Source organism: Sciurus vulgaris (assembly GCF_902686455.1).
Source record: "Sciurus vulgaris genome assembly, chromosome: 6".
In the NCBI taxonomy this organism is placed as follows: Eukaryota; Metazoa; Chordata; class Mammalia; order Rodentia; family Sciuridae; genus Sciurus; species Sciurus vulgaris.
In genome coordinates this window covers 91,621,692-91,642,167 of record NC_136466.1, presented here as the reverse complement: position 1 = coordinate 91,642,167, position 20,476 = coordinate 91,621,692, and the positions used below count along the sequence as shown (strand labels likewise).

Genomic DNA, 20,476 nt, shown 5'->3' with positions numbered 1-20,476 from the left:
CCATTCAATCTTTAGGACAAGCCTGGGAGGTAGGTGTTTTTGTTATTCTTATTTTGCAGGTGAGGCTTAGTTATTCAGTGACTTAGTTCTGGTCTCTCTGATGCCAAACCCATGCAGTAGCAGATGTTGTGTTTCCAGCCATATGCTGTCTGCATTCTCAGCTTCCCTTCACACCCTTCCATCCTTTTTCCAAACATGAGTGACTTTCTGCAGCCACTGGAGTGTGCTTGACCCAAGCCTTGGGAGCAGGCCTCAACCAATGGCAAATGGGAATTGCTAAATAAGCAACCCATGTTCTTGGTTCCTCACTGGAACTTGCTGAGGAGGTTCCACACTGTGTCCCAGGATCCTCAGAGGTTGCCTATTTCTTTATTTGCCCAGTGCCGGCTCCTTCCCTGTCTCATCCTTGTCCTTGTCGCTGATGTCTGGGACTGTCTCCCAAAGACACTCATATCTGCTTGTCACGGTCTGCTTCCGGTGAACCCAACTTAAAAACTGTGATAATTCCTCCATAACAGATTGTTAATAAGATACCAGTTAGAATAAATTAACTGAAGTTTCAGAATTTTAAAACTTGAATGTGCTTTTTGAGAAAAGCTATTTATTTTAGTTATTTTATAATTTATGCTCACAAGTTTTTGGGATAAAGAAGAATGTAGCTTTGTTCATTTTCTCACTTTAACTAGAAATTATTCTCTGGTACCTTTTTTCAGTAAGTAATACGGTCCCAAAATACTAGAAGATTAAAAAAAAATCAGATGCACTATTTTGTAGCCATTATGTCTAAGTACATTTTGGTATACAAGTAATGTATAAAATTTTAAGCAACTTAACCATCTACATTTTAAAGATATTTGTGCATATCAAATTGGCCATTATTTAACTATAATGAGAATTTCACATTAGATCATAATTACTAAGTATCTACACATTCACAATGGATAAAATCTATGGTTGACTGAAATAAATAATAACTAATAACTAATAATAATGAATGATGAACTGAGGTTATAAGATAATGTCTCCTCCTTCCAGAACCATTTTCTCCTCATACTCTAAGGTTTATAGACCCAGGGCCATGACATTTTTTCAAAGAGTTATAAATACCTGGGAACCTTCTCTTTTCTGAACAGATAATTCATTTTCATTAGAAAGATGAAGTCAAATTCCCTCTCTCCAGAAGGGAGGAGGAGCTTCTGTGTGGCAGTTCTTATAGAAACTCCAAATAGCATGATTTGGGGGTTCCTCCTGGCAGTGCATATTCACAACATGTGCTTTTCTCACTGCATGTCCCACAAGGGAGGGGAGAATGGACATGGGGAACCAGTGCTGAAAATAATAATGTCTGGTACAGAGATTTAAAACTTATCAATAAAATGTTCTTGGGAGTAAATTTTTAAACTGTCCTTCAGAGGCCCTTTTCACTTGCAAAGAAGATTGCAATTAATTTCCAACACATGGGCACAACTGAACTGACTGAAATGGTTTCCCCTTGTCCCCAGGCAATTCTTGGAGAAGTCATAGTGATTAGGGGAACACGGAAGCCAATCAGGTGTTGGCCACTAGATGGAGAAACAACATTGGAGATTTCTTCCTCTTTAAAAGCACGATAGCCAGAAAATAACCAGACTTCTCAAAGATATGACAATCTGAGCTCATGTTCACAGCTCCCTCCTGTCAAGGTCTGATGCCCATTTGGAAGAACTCTAAGATTAAAACTTAGGCCCTGGAGGAGTGAACTGGATCGAAAGGCTTGCGTGAGACTGGAGGTATTGAGGGGTCACCAGAAGCACCAGAAAGGGGAGCCCAGAAGGATTGCATAGGTTTCTAGAGTGCTTTAGATCTGAAGAATTCTGTGGTCAGTGTTGTGTTTGAGGGTTACCACATAGATCTCCATGTGTTACTGAAGAGTAAACCACACTCTTAGAAGGAAAGTTTAAGGTGAGCAAGTAGTCAGTCACTGAAGTCTTTGGACTACACTGAGGATTGCTTGGGGAAGTTTTCTTATGTTTTTTTTTTTTTTTTTGTGGGGGAGGTGCTAGGGATTGAAACCAGGGGCACTTAATCACTGATCCATGTCCCCAGCCCTTTTTACATTTTATTTTGAGACAAGGTCTTACTAAATTGTTTAGGGCCTCGCTAAGTTGCTGAGTCTGGTTTCAAACTTGCAATCCTGCCTCAGCCTGCAAGCAGCTGGATTACAGGTGCACCACTGTGCTCGGCTTACATGTTTTGTTTGTCCACAGTTTCATTTACCAACTAGTTAAAATTATACATAGTAATTGGTATAGTGGCTTTCTGATTGTTCATACGTGACTGCAAATGACTATTTGTAGTATATGTGTGGCTAGTGAGATTCTTTGGATATCTGTGTGTAACTGGAGATCAAACTCATGCATGCTTTACTACTGTGCATCCTCAGCCTCTTTTTTATTTTTTATTTTAAGAGAGGGTCTCACTATATTGTCCAGGCTGGCCTTAAATTTGAAATCCTCCTAGCTCAGCCTCCCAAGTTACTGGGATTCCGGGTGTGCACCACCATGCCAGCGTGAGCAAACAATTGAGCAAGGTGACTTTTTCTTCCCTAAGTCAAAAGAGCTATCCCTATACTGTGTTAGGAAAGGATTTTTCTTTTGATAAGATATTTTTACCAGACTCCAGAGAGATCAACAAGATTATATAGTCTTTCCAATTGAATAGAGCTCATATTTTAATTGGTCCTGAAATTAACAGGTACATGTAAATTTAGAATAGGGTGTTTCAAAACTCCCCTTTCCCATGGAAGGGAAGAAAAAAATGCTTAAAAGGGAAGGATAGAGTTTTAGTTAATAGGTGTCTTGATTACTAAGGTAAGGTGAAGAACAAAAGGTATGCTAATAGTCTGTCCTTAAGAAACCTTTTTGTCTTAAGATTTTTAAATCAAGATTCAAAGAAGGTAATATTAAATGGTAAATAAGTATTACATAATTATAAAATGTTCTTTAGGGTCACTTAATTAACTGTCCTTAATATTCCTGATTACAAAAAATTCTTGAACAACCTAAAGTTCTTAAAAGTTGCTTATAAGACAGCTAAATGTCTTCTCTTTGCCTGTATTACCAAGGGGGAGATAATGCAGACATTGCATTTCATTCATGTAAATCAGATTTATTTTCTGATAGGAGGCCTAATTAACTGGAAATTTTTATACAAGTCTTATAGAATAGATAAGTGATCACTAATTTCCTCATCCTTAAAACTTTAGAATGTTTGAGTGTAACAGGTATAAAACTGAACTGAAATAGAGTAGTACCTGTATTCTAAAAAAGTGTTTTAAACTTTAGGAAATGCCATGTACTATTCCATTTGGATTCTTTGAGTAAAACTTTAAGATTCTGTATTTCTCTGATGGGGTTCAACAGCAGTCACGTTGTATTGCTTGGCAATGTAAATATAATTTTTCTTTCTATGATTCATAATTAATTTTGAGACTTGAAGTAATTAATATGCAATGTTTGTCATTTAATATTTAAACTAAAATGGAGACAGAACAAAGATACCTGGTCACCACAGGGTAGGTCTTTCTTTCCTTTTGTTTTTTAGTAGGCTTTCTCTTTTATACTAGTTTTAGCTTCCCAGCAAAATTGAGCAGAAAGTACGAAGAGATTCATGTTCCCTGCCCTTCACATACAAGCCTGTGAACATCCCCACCAGAATGGCACATTTGTCACTACTGATGAATCTAAATCCAAACATCATCATCCAAGGTTCCTGGTTCACATTAGGATTTACTGAATAGCTTTTATTTACATATTTTAAAATATGTAAATGCATATGTAATGACACTAGCATTTAAGTTACAAAGGTAAAAAATCAATGCAGTAAAGGGTCTTGTGCTTCTTAAAATTAATTATATTCAATCCAAAATGTATTATCTATCATTTCATATACATGTGTATATATTAAGAATATGCATATGGAGATAATTTTAACTTACTTTTATTCTTTTATTTTTTTTTTGCGGTACTGGGAATCGAACTCAGGGCCTTGTGCTTGCGAGGCAAGAACTGTACCAGCTGAGCTATTTCCCCAGCCCTTAACTTGCTTTTAAAAGAAGCTTAAGTATAATAGAAATTGGAAAGAAAAATGGTGATTGAGAAGACAGTCTATTACCAATACAAAGTAGTGAAAATTTGTTTTCCACATAGATAGAAGAATCATAGACCAAACACTCATAAAAGGTCTGATTTTATGATGATTTTGAGTGTTTTTTGACCATGGTCAATTATTTTTAAAAAATTCTTAGGAAAAATATCATAAAGGTTTATCATGACTACACAACCTGTAATTGCTGTGTTGTTTTGCCTCCATTGGGGTTGCTATAAAGTATTGCTACTGTGATTAGTAGTAACACAGTCAGGGCTGTGGACCTTCCTCGTGTCCTTGAGCATTTATGTGCTGCTCTGGAAATTGTTTGATTTTGTTGTTATCCAAGGTCAGGTCATAAATTTGGAATAATAAAACTCAGAGGGCGTTTTTATATAGAGATGGACTGTAGCTTGCTGAACAGCTGTTAGGAGCACAGAAGGCTTACTCCTTCACCTTGAAACCTGCTCAGTGTCATTCAAGTGCAAAGGGACTGCATGATACAACTAGACGCAAATTAGGGACACTCCACATTTTCTAAATTTTCTCAATACTTACCATAGTATGGGGCAACCTATACCCCCTTCTTAATGAGAATATTACATTTAGCTAACTTTCTATTCTCTTGGAAACCTGACTAAAGAATATACCTATATATCGCTAAACAATAAATGGCAAAATGATTCCCTGACTAGTCATTTTTATCAGGACCAGGACAAGTAGAAACACCTGATAGGAAGCCACATCTCTGGGCTCTCCTGAGCATAATGACCATTATAACCAGGCATGTCTATGAAGTAGTTACAAGAAGTGCTGGCTCCTGTGACAAAAGAAGCCTTTAGTCAGGGTAGCTCCCACAACTGCTTGGTGTGGATCTTGTCTTTTTGCATCTGCACTATGTTACCTAAAATATCAAGATAAATAACTTGCAGATGGCAGTGGGAGCTGGAGCTGCTGCACGGACTGTGGGGATACCTGGTGCTGTCAGGCTGGTAAGCTGTGGTTCCTGTCCTATATCCTCTGAAACCCACTGTATCAAGTATGGCCATAGTCTTGTAAGGGCAATGTTTAGTTGATCTCAAGAGCTATAATGATTCTGGAATACTGTTTTGTTTTTTCTTTTTGAGGTATGTAAATGTAAAATTCAATTATCTAAGCTCAATTTTGTATAGTTATAGTGTTATTCCTTTGGAGTGACTTGAGTGTCATGAAATTTATTTTTAGGTAGATTCCATTTTTTAGTTCTTAAATTCTTGATCAGTTGGAGATGGTTTTGATGCACTTGCTTTGCAAGGCAGTACAATTTACCAGTGCCTTCACTGTTCATAATGTACTGCTCCTCTCAGGGTGATCATCACCTAAATTAGAGGTATGTTTATTTGCTTATGTACTCACTTCCAAAAGCAGATGCTGCTCTCTTTCATTCTGGCATCACTGGTTTCCATTGTAGCTTAATGAGGGGCATTCAGTCTTCAATCAGCAGGTGGCCTTCCTTCTCCCCTTATGCTTGCCTTATGTTCCTACTATTAGCTACAGGACAGAGATTGTGTCTTCAAGAGAAATCACAAAAGAAGTCGGTCTCAGACCTTGGTGGAGAAGACTGTTGAGGTTGCAGAGATGAACTCATGGGTGCAGATTTCAAAATGTAAGCTGAGACCTGACTGACCACAACAGGGGACTTAAAATTTTGGGATTCCAGGACACTTTTGATCCAATGGCAAATGAGTTTGTGAAAGCAGGCTGTGAATGTAAGAGCAGCAGAAAAAGAAATAAAACTTCGTGAAAGTGAAGAGACATTTCTAATTATAGCTATTTGTTTTAAGATATTATTGGTATTAATTTTAATGGTTTATTTTATAAGCACACAATAAAGCACTTTTGTTCCTTTCTGTTCTCTCCTTTGCCCTAAATTTAGAAGATTAAATTGTTGCCAATTAGAATGAATAACATCTCTTAAAATAATCTTAATTAAGGGGCCTATAATTTCGTATCGGTTGCACCAAAAATGTGAACTCATTCTGAATAGATATACTATGCCAATTGACTTTTCAAAATTTACAGAATAATTTTGTATATTATCCAATTTTAGGCAACAAATAACAGAATACCTGAGACTATTTCTTCATATAGGCAAAGTACTTAAAATCTAAGAAGACAATTTCCTTTATACTTATACCAAGGAGAAATATACCTTTCAAGAAGGCTTAATATGGAAAACTATGAGTACAAGCTAATTAACCCCAAACTTAAGAACAATGTCTCCAATAAAGAAACTCGGAGACATGCTTTTAAAATGGGTTAAGTTTAATTCCACACTTTGTTAACAGCTGCTGAATTAAATCATACTTATTCTAAATCAAATTCATCTGCAATTGAATCTTATTTGAAAAGAACACCATTGGCAAAGCCTATGCAGATGCTGAAAAATGAATATTGATTATCTCTAAAGTACTGAGAACAGTGTCATATATTGTCCACAGGGCCTTTCCTGGGTCCTTTTACTTCACAAGACAATGTAGTTATTTGCAAACGTTTAATAAAAATTGGTCCTCTTTCCTTCTTTAGGAAGGAAGCAAATTTGTAATCATAATAATGGAAGAAAAACCACCTTTAAAAATAAATAATATTTAGATAGGTGTGTTATGACTACATTTCATCAGTGGAAATATCATCCTCAGAGTATCTTCAGGTAATTGTAGTACCTACTCTATAACTTAAGGTGTTCCAAACTTAACATCTGGTAAAGGATGTCACCTGTCACCTCTTGGTAAACCTTAGGAATCTCAAAAAAAGGAACACCCCACAGACATACTGCTGCAGACAAATCCCAGGGAGGAGCCATGGTACCCTTTTCTCTAAAGTGTTAAGACCAGGGTAAAAAACTTTCTAGGTCAATGGTGCAATCTCGGAGTCATTACAAAATCTCCAGGTAGAAGTTTATTCTCAGGGTTCAGCAATCGTATGGTTTTAGTTTTATTAACATGCAACAAGGGAGTCTTTGTTTCTATGAGTGGTGGTTTTGTATCTATGAAAACAAAACAGTTTTTTAAAAAGGAAATATATGTATATAAGTGTATATATGCATATATGTATATATTTATGTACATATATGCAGATGTGTACACATATATGTGTGTTTATATATGCATATATATACAAGCTTAAAATCTTAGTCTATATGAAATAGTTATTATTCAAACTAAGTCACAGTAATTATTTTAAAAACTTTACCCGTGGTAAAACTTTACCACTACTTAAATGAACAATGTTGACAATGTAAATGATTGTGTCTGTATTGAGTTAAAGAAACCTATACCTGATTGTCACCATCTGTAAGGAATTTTTAAAATGATTGACTAGCAACATATTCCATTCTTGGTCTTAGCACAAAATACAATGTGACAGGTCTTTCCTTGATCAAGATAGCTCATAAAAAACTTTGTAAATCTAAGGAAGGGATTGCAAGAAAATTGGTACAAACCTGCTCAGAGACAAGACTCTTTCTAAATTATACAAGTTGTGTTTTCATAATGCTGCTTATGTGTGTGTGCGCACTTGCGTGTACCCGCAACTGTGCCAGTGGCCTTATGCATGCTAAGCACACACTCTACCACTGAGCTGCATCCTAGGTCCCATACTGCTAAATTTTCTGATGAACTTTAATGAGATTAATATATTTTAGGAAACATTAGTAAATTTTGTGTCTGAATCTGGGACTCTTTTGAGAATGCAATGGAGTGCTGTTAATAATTATGCCAGTCAACAGGTATAAAACAAAAGCCCCCAGGTTAACTGGAATATATAGCTATCCTATTTTAAAAAAAAAATTTCCCCAAGATCAAAACCAAAGAGGAACCTGAATACCAAACCATGCACATATATGCAGAGCTGGCAGGTACTCTCACATATGTATATGCCAATATCTTTAGGTATCTGTATGTATATATATATATATATATATATACATACATATCTGTATATATATATATATATATACACATACACACATCCATCCTGCCTGGTGCACAATGCTTTATCCACTCAGAGAATAACTTCAGGAGCTTCACAAATTTTATTCTAATGATAAAATTGTTAGCAGGCCCTCTACCTTGATTAGCCTTGTTTACACATCGAATTCAGAATATGTTTCAGTTTTATTAAATTGAATTTTTTTTTTGAAAACAAAATTCTCTCCAATTTATTTTCTCAGATCTGGCTGCATTATATCTGATATAAGTTCCCAATTAGTGAGAAAAGTGAATCTTAGCTAGGGATAAACTTCCAAATATTTTTCCATCCACCAGACTTTTATGATTCCTACTTCAACCTGGAAATGTGGTTCTCAGAACATCTGCAAATGCCCTTCAGCACAGATATGTTAGACTCACAGGGTGGACTTCAGGACATTCAGAACGTAGTGACTGGGATCTTCTAACTCTACTTAATGCAGGAATTTTCTTTTGTTTTCTCTTTCTTTCCTTTTTTTCCCAACAACTGGGAATTAAAAGGGACACTGAGTTACACCCCCAGTTTCTATTTTTTTTTAATTGTTCTTTTGAGAAAGGTATAAAACAAAAGGCCCCAGGTTAATGAAACAGGGTCTCGTTAAGTTGTTGAGGCTGGCCTCAAATTTTTGATCCTCCTGCCTCAGCCTCCTGAGTCCCTGGGAATACAGGTGTGCACCACCATGCACAGCAATGCAGGGATTTCTAACACTGTTATAAACAGAATAACAAAAAGTTCACCCAGCTTGAATGATATTTAAATTTGATCCTAGCACAGAAAGAGAAGTAACTGTCCTCTGTAGTAGGTCCTGTCCCCCTAAAAGAAAAAAAAAAAAAAATGGTGTGTCTAAGTCTTCATCCCTGATCCTTGTGAATGTGACCTCATTTAGAAAGAGGGTCTTTGCTGATGTAATTAAGTTAAGAATCTTGGAATGCAGTAATTCTGTATTTAGGGTGGGTCCTAAATTCAACCATGGTGTCTTTATAGGAGAAAGGAGAGGGAAACAGGATGCCCAGGGACACAGAGCAGAGGGCCATGTGAAGGCAGAGGCAGAGACTGGAATGATTCATCTATAAAAAGGCAAGGAACCCTGGAGCCACAAAAACTGAAAGTAAGGAAAATTCTCTCCAAGAACTCTGGGAGGGTGTTTTGCCCTCTGCAAGTTGATACTTTGACTCCTGACTTCTAAAATGTTGAGGGAATAAATTTCTGTTGTTTTAAGTCTCCATTTTTGAAGTAAGTTTTTAAGGCAGCTCTAGGAATACAATATATCCTTCACAATCCAAATTGCAAGAAATCAAATTGTAGGGAATTGCTATATTGCTCTTCTTTTTCTAATAGTACAAAAAAACTATTTAAAATGTAACATTAAGACTCTGTTAGATGATAATATAGATGACTGTCAAAAGACATGTCTTTTAAAAACTACAACTTAATTAAAATGTAAATGGCATTTTTCTAATAAAATACTTGACAATTGCATAGGGTCAGGTAAAATAACCCAAATTACAGATAAATAGTAAATAACTTTTAGTATTTGTTGCCCCCAGTACTATTTGAGACGTTTATACAGATATATGGAAGACAATGCATTATTTATCTCAATTTTATTATTTTTTTCACTTGTCAAATTTGTTCTAATTAGTTATACATGACAATAGAATGCATATTGATACATCATACATAAAATGGAGTCTAACTTCTCATTCTTCTGGTTGTATATGATGCAGAGTTACACAGGTCATGTAATCATATATGAACATAGGATAATAATGTCTGATTCATTTTACTATCCTTCCTACCCCTATACACCCTCCCCACCCTTCACTCCCCTCTGTCTAATTCAAAGTACCTCTATTCTTCTTTAGTGCCCACCCCCACCTTATTGTGAATTAGCATCCACATATCAGAGAAAACATTTGGCCTTTGGTTCTTGGGATTGGCTTATTTTACTTAGCATGATATTCTCCAGTTCCATCTACTTAACAGCAAATGCCATAATTTCATTCTTCTTTAAGGTTGAATAATATTCCATTGTGTATATATACCAAAATTTCTTTATCCATTCATCCGTTGAAGAACTCCTAGGTTGGTTCCACAGTTTAGCTACTGTGAATTAAGCTGCTATAGACATTGATGTGGCTGCATCACTTACTATGCTGATTTTAAGTCCTTGGGGTATAAACTGAGGAGTGGGATAACTGGGTCAAAAGGTGGGTCCATTCCAGGTTTTCTGAGGAATCTCCATACTGCTTTCCATAATGGTTGCACCAATTTGCATTCCCACCAGCAATGCATGAATTTATCTTTTTCCCCACATCCTTGCCAACATTTATTGTTGCTTGTATTCTTGATAATTGCCATTCTGACTAGAGTTAGATGAAATCTTAAGAGTAGTTTTGATTTGCATTTCTCTAATTACTAGAGAGATTGAACATTTTTTCATATATTTGTTGATTGATTATATTTCTTCTTCTGTGAAGTATCTGTTCAGTTTCTTGGCCCATTTATTGATTGGCTTATTTGTTTTTTTGGTGTTGAGTTTTTTGGGTTCTTTATATATTCTGGAGATTAATGCTTTATCTGAGGTGCATGTGGTAAAGATTTTCTCCCATTCTGTAGGCTCTCTATTAATGTTATTGTTTCCTTTACTGAGAAGAAACTTTTTAGTTTTAATCCATTCCATTTATTGATTCTTGATTTTACTTTTTGTGCTTTAGGAGTCTTGCTAAGAAAGTTAGTTCCTAAGCTGATGTGGTGAATATTTGGCCCTATATTTTCTTCTGTTAGGTGCAAGGTCTCTGTTCTAGTGCCTAAGTCCTTGGTCTACTTTGAGTTGTTTTTTGTGCAGGGTGAGAGATAGGGGTTTAATTTCATTTTGCTGCAAACAGGTTTCCAGTTTTCCCAGCACCATTTGTTGAACAGGCTATCTTTTCTCCAATGTATGTTTTTGGCTCCTTTGTCTAGTATGAGATAACTGTATTTACATGGGTTTGTCTCTGTGTCCTCTATTCTGTACCATTTGTCTGTGTATCTGTTTTGGTGCCAAGACCATGACATTTTTGTTAATATTGCTCTGTAGTATAGTGTGATGTCTGGTACTGTGATGCCTCCTGCTTCACTTTACTTGCTAAGGATTGCTTTGGCTATTCTGGGTCTCTTATTTTTCCAAGTGAATTTTGTGATTGCTTTTTCTACTTCTATGAAGAATGTCATTGGGATTTTCATAGTATTTGCATTAAATCTGTATGATGCTTTTGGTAGTATGGCTATTTTGACAATGTTAATTCTGCCTGTCCAAGAACATAGGAGATCTTTCCATCTTCTAAGGTCTTCAATTTCTGTCTTTAGTGTTCTGTAGTTTCATTATAGAGATATTTCACCTATTTTGTTAGATTGATTACCAAGTTTTTTTTTTTTTTTTGAGGCTGTTGTGAATGGGGTAGTTTTTCTAATTTCTTTTGCAGTGGATTCATTGCCTATGTATAGGAATGCATTTGATTAATGGGTATTGATTTTATATCCTGCTATATTGCTGAATTCATTTATGCATTCTAAAGTTTTCTGGTGGAATTTTTTGGATCTCAATATAGAATCATGTTGTCAGCATATAGTGATAGTTTGAGTTCTTTTCCTATTTGTATCCCTTTACGTTCTTTCATCTGTCTAGTTGCTCTAAAATTTAACTAGGCATCCTGTATTTCTGTTTTCTAAACCTGGAACCTACAGTTGGAGCAGAGAGAGAGCATCCATCTCACTCAAAGTCACACAACTAACAGAATGTGGAACTTGGCTTTGACCTCATGTGTGTCAGACTCCTAAGATAATGCACTTTGCAGTTCATCAGGCTGCCTAAAGAAGAGATTGTAAAACTCAGGAAATGGTAGTAGTATTTCAAAGAGCTGTCTGGATGTTCTGGACAAGGATCACGTAAATGAAAGAATAAGGGCAGCTCTGACTGCTGAGGCTGCCTCAGTGCCTACTACAAATGAAAAAGGATTCTGGAGGAACAATGATAGTGGTAGAAGTAGAAATGACTTTTTTCCTTCCACTCTTCTGTGCAAATGTGATATGAGACACTGGGAACATAGACATTTTTGTCCTGCTGGGTGGTAGATAAGAGCATTGACATAAAATAGAAGGAAGACCAGTAAAGTAGAGAAAGAGGACCAGGGGGAGGGAAAGAGAAAGTACTGGGGACTGAAGTGGAGCAAACTACATTGCATGTATATGTTATTATGTCAGAATGAACCCCAATATTACTAATAACTATAATGCACCAATGAAAACATAATAGTAATTTTTAAAAATGTTTGAAATAGGAGGTTTGCCATCCCCAACGATGCTTTTCTTGCCCGCAGACCAAAGAATGGCCTTGTGGAATCCTGTTGGATGATCATAAACAGACTCTTTAGACTCCAAAAAGGAGTATTGTCAGGGCTCAGGAAGGAAATGGGAAGGGAACCCTTCCTATAATAAAGGAACATCTCGGGGCATGGTAGCACATGCCTGTAATCCCAGCATCTCGGGAGGCTAAGACAGGAGGATCAAAAGCTCAAAGCCAGCCTCAGTAAAAGCAAAGCGCTAAGCAACTCAGTGAGACCCTGTCTCTAAAGAAAATATAAAATAGGGCTGGGGATGTGGGTCAGTGGTACCCCTGAGTTTGATCCCCGGTACCAAAAAAAAAAAAAAAAAAAAAAAAAGACAAAAGAAAGGAATATCAATGGAAAAAATGAAGAGTGAAGAGTGTAGTATATACTAATTCTAATGGTTTTGCAAGTGTCTATATACATCATTTATCAACCTGCACATACCTCTCAGACACCATCAATTTTAAAACTTCCAAATGTTTTGTTGTTTGTTTGTTTAGACCTCATCTTCCAAATGATGCCAAGTCCCACTGGACATTCCTTTGAACCTTCTCTCATACATTCCTTTCCTTCTCCATTTGCACACACATAATCCCAATTCAAGCCCTCAAAATCATGTTCCCACATGACTTCCATGCTTTCTTCTAACTTAAAGTATCCATTTCCTCCTAATAATCCTACCAGTTATATCTATATAAATTCACAAATCTAAAATGACCCAATATTATCTGTCTAGTCAAATGTTTAATATATTCTGTGGGTCAAAGATGTTTACTCAAGCCCATAAGTAATTCAGGTGGCTTCCTCCACTTAAATATCTCTTATTACCTTGACCCAATTAAAATTTCACAAAAGCAAAAGTAAGATAAGCTGATGAAACTGAATTAGAGTTAACTTTTTAACCTTCTGTTGTAGTCCTCATTCTTGCAAAGCAATATTTTCTCTCCCATTTTCTTTCTTTTTGTTCTTTTTCCCCCCTCTCCCATTTTTCTTAAATACATGCCCCTTCCAGTTTCCTGAAACTTGTTTCGTATTTTTGTCAGAGATATTGATAAAGAATAATTTACTACTATAATAAAGACAGTGAAATATGTACATTGAGACCCAAAATTGTGGAGACACAGGGAATGTTGAAACAAAATTCTGCACACACTGTCTAAAAGACAGGGATGACTTGGTTCAGATAAATTGTGTCCTATGATGAGAGAGTTTGCCTGATATTTTCTTATGTTTATGTTGAGCTTTTGCATTTTGACAAGAATGTCAGAGTGATAGTTGGTTCTTGGTATACCTTATCAGGAGCTACAAGCTGTCTGCATGTCTCACCACTTCTATCATCTTTGATCACTTGGCTAAGGTGGTGTTTTCCACATTTACCTAGAGTAGAGTTATTATTTTTCCCTCTGTAAGTCATTCATATCTTGCAGACAAATACTTTGCAATATTGCAAATATTCTGTTTCACATCATAATTTTGCACATGTAATTTTAGCATCCCTTGAAGATTTTTTGCCTACAACAATTGTGATTTAGTATTTTTAAAAAGTGATTTCTATTTCCATCTTCCCTTCTCCACTTGTGCACTGGAATGCTACCATAAGGAAAAGCTGTATCCTCTCTCTCACCTATTCTTTTATTCAATCATTTATTTATCAGTATGAAATCATAGGTATTTATTATGTTTCATGTGTTATACTACATTAGTGCCATTATTTATTTTATTGCTGAAATTGTCCCAGTTTGGGACTTTAGGAGTTTCTTTAAGTTGGCCGTATGCAATTTTGGCCTTCTGCCATCAACTTTAGAGTACTTCCTTAGTTCCTGGCAATGCAGAATGCTCCAGGCTCATCTTGTACTTTTCCTATACCAGGTCTGAAATCAACCATTTCTCTAGGAGCCCTGATTACTGTGCTAGGGAAATTGTAGTTAGAAACAAATACCTGGGCCCTAGGTGTGTTGCTCTAGCTTCTAGGCCCTTTCAGCAAATAGATGTAGGAAACGCACGCGCACACACGCTCACACACACGCGCACACACACACACACACGTGCACCTTTATTCACTTGTATTTATATCTATTTGAACACACATGAAACCATTAGTTCACATCAGTACCTAATACCACAGGGATCATTCTAGCCTTACCCTTTTCCCTTTTTTCCCCATATTTTTATTGATGCAGTATAATTATACATAACAGTAGGATTCATTGTTACATATTCATATATGCACACACTATAACATAATTTGGTCAATATCATTCCCCAGTACCCCCCCCTTCCTTTCCATCCTCCCTCCTCCAGATTCCTTTCCTCTACTTCCATTTTCATGAGATCCTTATCACCTCCCAACCTTTTCCCTCTGCTTTTTCTCTCTAGCATCCACATATTAAAGAAATCATACAAGTCTTGACTTTTTGAGTTTTGTTTATTTCACTTAATATAACACTCTCAAGTTCCATCCATTTTCCTGCAAATGACATTTCATTCCTCTTTATTAGCCTTCTCCTTTCCTGCATATTTGTAACTTCTTTCTCCATGGTTTCTCAATACCTGGCCCTCATTACCTACAATATATTTACTTATTTGCTAGCTCCCAGCATAACACATTAGTCTCAAAATTGATAATCATGCTCCAGTATACAGTATTTATGCTTAGTTCTTTTTAAGTTTTACAGCATATAACCCAATACTGTTTTACATAGTTTCTTAGATTAGTTGTTTATTTAATAACTCCCAGAGGTGTAGTTATCCTTATATTTCTTTTTGAGTTCCTCCCATATCCTTCTTGACTTTAACTAACCAATCTAGTCATTATTTTAAGGTGCTAAATATTGTCACAGTTAGAAAGTATAAAAACCATGGTTTACTTAGGGAAATATTACTCCTTCCTCATCCTTTTACCTTATTCCCATCCCCCATTCTTGTCACCTGATCTTACCTACATTCGGCATGTTATCAATTTCATCCATTTCTGACTTTCTTCCTGTTCTTCTTTTTGTACAAGTGAGCAAAAAATGCAAAATTTCTTGCATCCTTTTTTTTACATGAAATGTTGCATATGTTGATATTCTTTTGAACTCTCCTTAAGTAAACTTAATATATCTTGTACAATTTTCCATATCAATTCCTAGAGATTTTACCTTATTCTCTTTCACAGTTCCATGCTCATGTGAATGTACCAGTTTATTAAACCATGCTCCCATTAATAGATTGTTTTTAAATTTTTATAATTATAAACAATTTATTTTTTATAAACCTACATATTTTAAATTATGGAAGGCATATCTAGGAAAATTTTGATCTCCAGTTTCCTGGCTTAATTTTGTGTGAGATCAAATAATATAATTGAGAGCACCTTGAAAACTGAAAAATGTTATATGAAATGTTATCGCTGTACTAATAGCATTATTTTCTTTTGGTAATCTAATCAAAACTTATTTGTAATAGTTCAGTGCAATAAACATTTCTCCTCACCTATCAGACCAGATGTTTAGTATTGAAATCTTCCCCAACTATTTACATTCTAACATTTTCAATCATCATTCATTAAAAATGTTCTTATACTAAAAATGATTAAATTGTTTGTACTTGTTCAATATTGCTTGTATTTTGTTATAATGCAATTTTCTATTATTAGTATGACAAAAGCAATACTTGAGAAACTGTTCTACTAATTTTTACTTAAGATTAAAACTATTATAGTTTCTAATCACAAAAATCCACTATTATATAAAATTATTTTATATAATTTTATATAAAATTATTTTATATAATAAGACAAATTTTAGGGAAGACAAATTTTAGACTATAGTCTTTTTACTTTTTTGGTACCAGGTTTTTTTTGGTACCAGGGTACGCAGGGGCACTTGACCACTGAGCTCCAGCCTCAGCCCTTTTTATATTTTACTTTGAAGCGGGTCTGTCTCGCCAAATTTCTTGAGGCCTCACTAAGTTGCTGAGGCTGGCTTTGAACTTTCAAACCTCCTGTCTCAGCCTCCTGAGCTGCTGGGATTAAAGGTGTGTGCCACTGTGCCCGGCTAGACTACAATCTTAATCTGGTTCCTTCTAGTCCCTAAGTATAAAAAGAGAAACATTCTGGATCACAGAATGGGCCTCTCCAACAACAAAATAGCATAGGTTTAGGGACATTCCTCCCTCCTTCTAGGAGGAGTTTCACCCAAACAGCTTCCTGTGAGACTGGAAGCTCTCAGGGACCTCCAGGTCTCTACCTCCTGCATGCCTGGTAATTAAAATTTATGCTTCACAATCTATTTGGGAATTTATCCCTGAGCCTGCCTCCAGTCTGGGTTTAGGAATCCCTCAGGTGCTCCAGCCTAGTTCATCAGGACATTGCCCTTACAAGGGAACCAAGGAGTATTCACCTTGCTTTCTGCCTCATCATGGTCTACAACCCCCCCAAAAAACAACAACAACAACAACAACAAAAACAAAAAAAACTGTTTAATCCACCAAGTCCTGTTTAATTCTATTGCCAGGCCCAACTAAGTCTTAGATAGTTACTTGATGGGAAGCTCTAAAGTTTTGGTGAGAGACTAGTCCTGGATTTTACAATTTCAGTAGATTTAACTGGGTCTACTAAAAAGTAATTTCTAATATAGCTTCAAATAGACACCTCACCTATGTAACCAACTGTGCCATTAGTCATAGACAAGTAGATCTGACTTGTTAGCAGTGTGATGAGGAAATTGCCATCTGGGTCGGGTAAGTCACAGTTTGGAACCTGCATCAAAACCTTTCTCAATGGTCAAAGGAGTGAGGTAATATATCAAACTGTGTCTTTAAATCCAAACTTCTAAAAATTATAATATTACAGTTTTTTTTTTCAAACTTAAGCAATCATAAGGGAAGCAATATTTCTCACAAAAACACAGAACAAGCCTTTAGGTAATATTGTTCTTATGTTCATACCTCCTCGATCTCGGGCAGCTAAACTTTGACCCCTTCTTAATGTAATGTCCAACTGGTACATTCCGGGATCAGCCAAAGGGACATCTGCATTACTAGTTCCAACAGTGTTTATTTTCTGGAAAACAAGAAATACACAAAATATTAAATTTATTATCTTTGTTCTTTTTTCTTAATGGGAGACTATATATAGCTTAAACCAAATTGTAAGAATTCAATAAAAAAAATCAACTTGTGATTTCACACAGTATCATAATCACCCAGTTCTCTGATGGTATTGAAATTCATGAAGTTCTTTAGACTCAAAATAAAAACATGGCAGTTTTAGAAATGTTCCATTTTAACTCAGTATAAGGATAACAAATACAATATGAAAAACATTTTCTACAGAAGACTCTACATAATTCATCTAAGAACAATTAACATAGGAATAGTCTCCAAAAGTAAAAATACAATAAATGATGGAGGATAAAGATGTGTGAAAGTTGATTTCCATATAACTGAAAATTAAAATTAAAATGATTTATTCAGGTGACTTTGTTGACTCATTTACCTATGCAAAATATCCTCACACTGATGGATTACACACCTCTATTTCAGCTCCAACATAAAATATGATATAATTGTATGGAAATAAATTCTCCTAGCATTTTGACAGCATTTGCAAGAAACAAATTCTCAATGGGGCTGAATATCTAATGCTGCTTTCTATGGAATTCAAGTGCACAAGTTTTTTCTAGATCTAAAAACCTTTGCAAAGCTGCCTCTATAGAATATTTTTTGCAACAACATACTCAATAAGTCACTGAGTTACAAACACATTTGCAAAAGGAATAACTATAAGAAAACAACACAAAAACATTCAGTAAAAATTTTAAAGGACAAATCTTATATCTCTTTCATTTTGTATATAGTAGGAAAGTTATTTTTCTTCCCATGTTTGAGATTATTTTAAATTTTATTTTAAATTTCTGTTTTAAAAAAACAAATGTTCTTTTAAAATATGCATAGATAATAGTCTGGCTCTTTTAGTTCTCTAATTCACATGAAATGCAACTATAAAACAGTATTTTTAATATTTTTATTGAGATGTAATTCACTTAAGGTAAATTCACCCTTCAAGTGAAGCACTACATTTTCCTGAAATTTCAAGACCAAGCTAAGAAGCTTTCCTTTTGGAACAGTTATTTAAAATGAGAAGTGGCACAATTTTGATTGATATCCTGGAGTCATCATCTCTCCTCTGGTAACAGCAAAGAATCATTCTGCTCCTCGCAATATCCTTGCTTCTATAAATGGTATTGCCCCAGTCACTCCAGCTAGAAATTGCTGAGCCATCTTTGACTTCTTCATTTGCCTCCCACTCACATCTAAATAGTTGCCAAGTACCATCCACCTCATTTCTGTGTTATAATTCACAACTGCCTTTTTCTGTTAATTCTTATTACCACTAGTTTGGCTCTTGCCTTCAAACAACAAAGAAATAAAAAGTAAATTTCAATTCAATTGCTCTGTAGTCCTGTGGTTACAATTATTACAATTTGTGATATATTCTTTCTTACTTCTGAAAGTTCTTTAGAAACATATACACATGCTTTTGTTTTAGTCGGCTGTTTTTCCACTGTGACCAAAAGACCTGAGAAACAATTTCACAGAAAGAAAAGTTTACTTGGTGCTTCTAGTTTCAGAGATCTCAGTCCACAGATGGCCAGCTTCATTGCTTTGGGCCCAAGGTAAGGCAGAATATCATGGCAGAAGAGGAAAGCAGGCCAGGACATGGCCACCAAGAAGCAGAGAGAGAGAGAGAGAGAGAGAGAGAGAGAGAGAGAGAGAGAGAGAGAGAGAGAGAGAGAGAGAGAGTGTGTTCCACTCACCAGGAACAAATATAAACCCCAAAGCATGCTCCCCAAGACTCACCTCTTCTCTCTGTACCCTACCTACCTACAGTTGCCACCCAGTTAATCCCTATCAGGGGATTAATGTACTGCTTAAGTTAAGGCTCCTACATAATCATTTCACCTCTAAACTTTCTTGCATTGTCTTACAATGCAAGAAAATGAGTTATGGGGCGAAACCTCATATCCAAACATATCTCACAATGAGTTTTGGGGTGATTCCTCATATCTAAACCATAACACATAAGTTTTTGCATATGTTTTGTGGTTAGGTTTCAGTTTTCATTTTTAACAAAACTAATATTATATTACTTTGTCCATTTTAATGATTTATTTAAGAAAATATCATGGGCATTTTTTGATCAATCTCTATCTTTCTCAAATTTTCCAACTTTAATGAGACATAACTAACAAAATTGTGTGACTATATGGTATACCATGTGATGATGCTATATACTTGTATTTTGTGAAATGATTGCAATAGTTAAGTTAGTTAATTTCTTAACCTCATCTAATTATTTATTTTTGTTTTGTTTTATTTTGCAGGGTTAACATTAAACAAATTTCAAGTATACAATTCAGTATTGTTACCATGTTGTACAGTCATCATTCTATATACTGGGTTCCCTGAATTATTTATCTTATACTGAAAGTTTGCATCCTTTGACCAACATTTTCCCTTTTCTCTTACCTGCTAGCCCTGGTAACCACTTTTTGTTTTAGGCCTATTATCTTCCCGTGTGGTAATACCATAGTTTCTCCATTTCCCTATTGATGAACAGTTGTGTTGGTGTGTTTGCCACTAAAAGGACTAGCATTCTTATTTCACTTATTGAATACTTTTTTCCAAAAAGTTTAAATAGTGTGCACTCCTTTCAAAAGTGTATAAGAGTACCTATTTACTATACCCTAATCAGCATATGTTGTTACTAATTATTCTTTTTCAAGTTTTGTGGACAGAACACATTATATGCCTTTAAAATGTATTTTCAGAGCTATAATCAGGTGACTTGAAACCAGGGTAAAGGATAAAAGAGTGGCAACTGTTTATGGGCCATGCAGAAGACATCCATCTGGAAAGAGGAAGCCAACCAAGGGCTTCTAAACAACTTCTCAAAGAATATTCTGTACATATGTGAGTCTAATTCATAATCA

The 20,476-nt window shown here is 35.5% G+C and overlaps 1 protein-coding gene across 1 annotated transcript in view; it reads right to left on the bottom strand.

Moving 5' to 3' along the window:
- Positions 1 to 20,476, bottom strand: part of MCTP1 (multiple C2 and transmembrane domain containing 1) — a 564,948-nt gene that overhangs the window by 294,679 nt on the left and 249,793 nt on the right. The window contains 1 exon segment of the mRNA XM_079146016.1: positions 17,430 to 17,544. Coding sequence (XP_079002142.1) covers positions 17,430 to 17,544 — 115 coding nt within the window.